This window comes from Penaeus chinensis, chromosome 40, assembly GCF_019202785.1.
Source record: "Penaeus chinensis breed Huanghai No. 1 chromosome 40, ASM1920278v2, whole genome shotgun sequence".
Classification (NCBI taxonomy): Eukaryota; Metazoa; Arthropoda; class Malacostraca; order Decapoda; family Penaeidae; genus Penaeus; species Penaeus chinensis.
The window spans coordinates 11378782-11383393 of record NC_061858.1 but is presented as its reverse complement, the minus strand read 5'-3'; the positions used below and the strand labels follow the sequence as shown (position 1 = coordinate 11383393).

The 4612-nt window shown below is 48.2% G+C and overlaps 1 protein-coding gene across 1 annotated transcript in view; it reads right to left on the bottom strand.

Annotated features, from left to right (window-relative positions):
* LOC125047275 (arylsulfatase B-like) overlaps positions 1 to 4612 on the bottom strand; it is a 5811-nt gene continuing 1199 nt past the window's right edge. The window contains exons 3-11 of the mRNA XM_047645505.1: positions 4105 to 4268; positions 3879 to 3982; positions 3446 to 3555; positions 3179 to 3240; positions 2909 to 3013; positions 2119 to 2299; positions 1587 to 1881; positions 1388 to 1473; positions 1 to 316 (exon numbers count right to left, since the gene is read on the bottom strand). Coding sequence (XP_047501461.1) covers positions 135 to 316; positions 1388 to 1473; positions 1587 to 1881; positions 2119 to 2299; positions 2909 to 3013; positions 3179 to 3240; positions 3446 to 3555; positions 3879 to 3982; positions 4105 to 4268 — 1289 coding nt within the window. The 3' untranslated portion in view covers positions 1 to 134. The remainder of the gene's footprint in view (positions 317 to 1387; positions 1474 to 1586; positions 1882 to 2118; positions 2300 to 2908; positions 3014 to 3178; positions 3241 to 3445; positions 3556 to 3878; positions 3983 to 4104; positions 4269 to 4612) is intronic.

Sequence of the window (4612 nt, the reverse complement as noted above, 5' to 3'; positions counted from 1 at the left end):
TGACAATATCAACTATTTATTTAAATTTCTTCTGAAAACACTCCATTTCTGTCGAAATCTGATCCGTAGCAAGCACAGGTCATGAGCAATCGTATTCGCCTTCATCCTACACCCGCACAGCCGATACGCCTCCTTCAAGGAACGTCGCACCAGCCTGGGGTCCAGACGCCGCCCCAGTTGGACGGGTCGCCCGCCGGGTCGGCCTCCGGCTGGTCTTTGGGAACCACATTTTGAAGCTCCTCCAGCATCAGCACCTGCATGGCCATTGCCAACCCAGGCTCGACTTCGACCAGGTTTATGGTTTCATTCGGGTCCTCTGCATCAAGAAATGGAGCAGTAGTTAAGATGCGCACGGAGACGTGAATGTCCAGCTACTCATGCCCAAGGGCGCGCGCAGGCACACACACACACATAGAGGGAGAGGCAGTGAGATAAATAGAGAAGGATTGAGGGAGAGGGAGGGAGAGTGGGTGGGGTGGGGGAGGGGGAAGAACACACACACAGAAAGAGAAAGAGTTTGTGAGAAAAACAGAGAGAGAAAAAGAAAGAGAGCGAGTGAGCGAGAGAGAGAGAAAGAAACAGTGCGATAAAGAAAGACACAGACAAACAGAGAGATATAAAGAGAGAGAGAGCGAAAGAGAGAGAAAGAGGTGGGAGGGGGAGAGGGAGAGAACACATAAACAGAAAGAGAGAGTGAAAGAAAAACAAAGAAAAAAGAGAGCGAGAGATAGAGAGAGAACACACACACACAGACACAGGAATAGAGCGGAGAGGCAGTGAATGAAAGAGAGAGGGAGAAAAAGAGAGAAAGAGAGAGAGAAAAAGGGGGGGGGGGGAATACACACACAGAAAGAGAGAGAGAGAGAGTGAGAAAAACAGAGAGATGAAAAGCGAGGGAGAGAGAGAGAGAAAGACAAAGAGAGAGAGAGAGAGAGAGAGAGAGAGAGAGAGAGAGAGAGAGAGAGAGAGAGAGAGAGAGAGAGAGAGAGAGAGAGATGAAAAGAGAGAGAAAGAGAGAGAGAGAGAGAGAGAGAGAGAGAGAGAGAGAGAGAGAGAGAGAGAGAGAGAGAGAGAGAGAGAGAGAGAGAGATGAAAAGCGAGAGAGAGAGAGAGAGAGAGAGAGAGAGAGTGATGAAAAGCGCGCGAGAGAGAGAGAGAGAGAGAGAGAGAGAGAGAGAGAGAGAGAGAGAGAGAGAGAGAGAGAGAGAGAGAGAGAAAGAGTGAGATAAAAAAAAAAGAGAGACAATTAAACAGACAAACAGAGAATGAGAGAGAGCAAGAAAGAAAGAGAACGAGAGAGAGTGAGAGAAAGAAAGAGAGCCAGAAAGAGGGAGAGAGAGAGGAAGAGAGAACACACACACACAGGGTGAGAGACAATTAGCCTTACCTATCAGGTTAAACAGCCAGGGTTCGGTTTCTTTGCCGGGAACTAAATCTCTTCTTTTGGTAATCACAAGCTTATGATCTTGCAATCTGAACAAAAATAAAATGTCCATATAATACCACTCAAATGCAGCATGTCATATTATGAATAGCAAAGGGAGGGAAAGAAAAAAGCTAGAATGTCGGGAAGGAAGGAACCTCACCTAAGGGCGCCGAGCATGCCTTCTTCACCTTCATAATCGAGGTTGTAGAAGAATGAGGTCCGGGGCGACGCGACAGAGGGATTTACGAGGGAGTCCCACTGGTTGAAGCCGTCGTTGTCAGGCAGGACGGACTCCCCTGCGAGGGCCAGGAACGTGTTGTACCAGTCGGTGATGTGCATAAGCCCGGAGTGCACCCGCGGCGTCCCTTGCAAGAGGGGACTGTGGACGAATCCTGCGGCGCGAGTGCCGCCCTCCCACACCGAGCCCTTGGCGCCTCGCAGAGGCAAGTTGCTCTCTGGTGGGAATGCATATGCGTTCATTTTTTATGTAACATTTCATGTGTGTGTGTGTGTGTCTGTCTTCAGTGTGTGAGTACATGATGTATGGTCAGCATAGATGCTTCATGAAATTTATAAAAAAAAACATGAACCCTGTAGGCAACTACTTAAATGGTCGATTCTCTAAAAAGTTGGGAGAGGATAAGGTTGAGAGAACCTAGCAATCTTGAAGTGAAATCTCACCCCGTTCCTACCTTTGCCGACGCCACCATTATCTGAGGAAAACACGATGACCGAGTTGTCGTAGAGCCCCGTGTCCTTGAGCGCCTGCACCACCCGCCCCACCGCCTCGTCCAGCGCCGTCACCATCCCCAGCAGCACTCGCCGGTTTTCGTCGAGATCCTCTGGGTAGTGCACCAGGTACTCGTCGGGAACCTTGAGTAGACACGGGACGGAATTTAGTCAAGGACACTGGTATGTGACGTTCGTGGTTTACTGTGGTTGGAGTGAAAGACTAAAAGAAGATATGTACTAGTGATACGCTAATAATTGCTGTTATAATTTATTATAATGCTTTTGTTGTCATTATAACTCCTATTGTTATTATCCCTATGGTAATCTCCATCAGTGTCATTCTGATTGCAGTTTTTGTCTCTCATTCATGCAATCACTATTTTTTTCTTCAACATCTCCAGTATCAACATCATCCTCATCAGTATTATCTTTGCCACTCTCCTTCTCCTGCTCCTGCTCCCTCTCCCTCTTCTCCTTCCTCCTCTTCCTCCTCCTCTCCCTCTTCTTCCTCATCCTCTTCCTCCTCATCTCCCTCTTCTCCCTCATCCTCTTCCTCCTCCTCTCCCTCATCCTCTTCCTCCTCCTCTCCTCTCATTCTCCGCCCTTCTACCTTCCCAACCTGCCTACCTCCCTCCTCCATCTCTTCTTTCCTCCTTCTCTCCCTCCCTCCCTCTTTTGCTCCCTCCCTCCTTCCCTCCTCCTTCTCTCACTTTCTCACTCCCCTCCTGCCTCTTCCTTCAAAGGACTCACCTCAAGAGGTAAGTGGACGTTCTGGAGAGCCAAGTAGAGGAAGAAGGGCTGGTCGCTGCCTTGGTGTTCCTCGATGATCCTGACGGCGCGGTCGGCGAACAGGTGCTGTCAAGAGATAAATCTGGATCATCTTTTCTATTGTTTTATTTCAAAATTGTACGGAGATGTTCTTTTTTCGTTACATTTAATTACTAGTATTCAAACTCAATACTAAAAGATGGTTAGACATTTGGATTTTGGAATTTAACGCCAATGAAATAGATGGATTACTGTGCCATATGTCCCGTTCGCCGTGAACTCGGGTTCCATCTGGTCGCGGAAGTCATAGCCGTCTGCGGAAGGAAGCAGTTGCAAAGATCTGGTAACATTGCTCATAAACCATTGACTGTGCATGTGTGCAGGTTTTTTTTTATCACCTTCTTTTAATCTTTCGTTCTCCAAGAATGTGTGTGTGTGTATGTGTGTGTGTGTGTGTGTGTGTGTGTGTGTGTGTGTGTGTGTGTGTGTGTGTGTGTGCAGATCATAATTAGTTCCTACTTCCAACAGTATGATTGAAGTGGGATTCGGAGCCGAGCAGATAGCCGTACTGGGTGTCGAAGCCCCGTGCGATCGGCGTGTAGGCCCAGTTGCAGAAGCCGAGGTGCCACCTGCGGGGGGGGGGGGGGGGCAGAGGCAGAGAATAAGGCAAGATAAATGATACAGCAGCCAAAGAGATACAGAAGATGGGGCACGTAGGAAATCTAGTTGTAAATCATAATTTTGTCAGAATGACCAAAGGGAGTAAATTTTTTGGCAAAGAGGTAAATTGTTAAAATATTTAAGGCCTGTTGTGGAACATATGGCAATAGTCATGAAGACTATCATTTATTTATTCATGTTTGAACGTATTTTTTTTTATTTCCCGTCGAATGGGCTAAACACAAATCATAGCCCTAAATGATAAACGAAACGCATTTGGACTGCAACTCACTTCCCGATCATGTGCGTGGCGTAGCCAAGCTGCGAGAGGCGCTCCGGCAGGAGGGTGTGGTCGAGCGAGAGGCCAGTGGGCGTCAGGTCGGCCAGTGGTGGTCCCTAAAAACCGTAAGCTTATATAGTTTATAATTAACTGGGATCCTAGTATATAGCAACATCAGAAAAATCAATATAGGGCACTTTAATTTTCTTTTATCGAGTCGAAAAGAAGCGAGGGTCACCTGGCGGCCGAGGCGGTACGGGTAGAGCCCCGTCAGGAAGGCGGAGCGGGACGGCGTGCACAGAGGCTGCACGTAACTCTGCTCCAGCTGGACGCCCGTGTCCACCAGCTGCTGCATGTTGGGCGAAACCACCTGGTCGTTGTGCCATGACACGTCGCCCCAACCTGGGAGGAGAAGAGAGGAGAGAGAGTGAATGACTAAGACAGAGAGAGAGAGAGAGAGAGAGCGAGAACGAGAGCAAGAGAGAGAGAGAGAGAGAGCGAGAGAGATAGAGAGAGAGAGAGAGAGAGAGAGAGAGAGAGAGAGAGAGAGAGAGAGAGAGAGAGAGAGAGAGAGAGAGAGAGAGAGAGAGAGAGAGAGAGAGAAAGAGATTCTAAAATTTTAAAATATATTCTCATTCTGGAGAGAGAAAGAACATTTTCTAGCTGAATCTTTCAACGACCCTCGGAAATGTGATCATCTCAGGGTCTGTTCACACACCGTCCCGGCGATGTCTCGCTTTAACCCC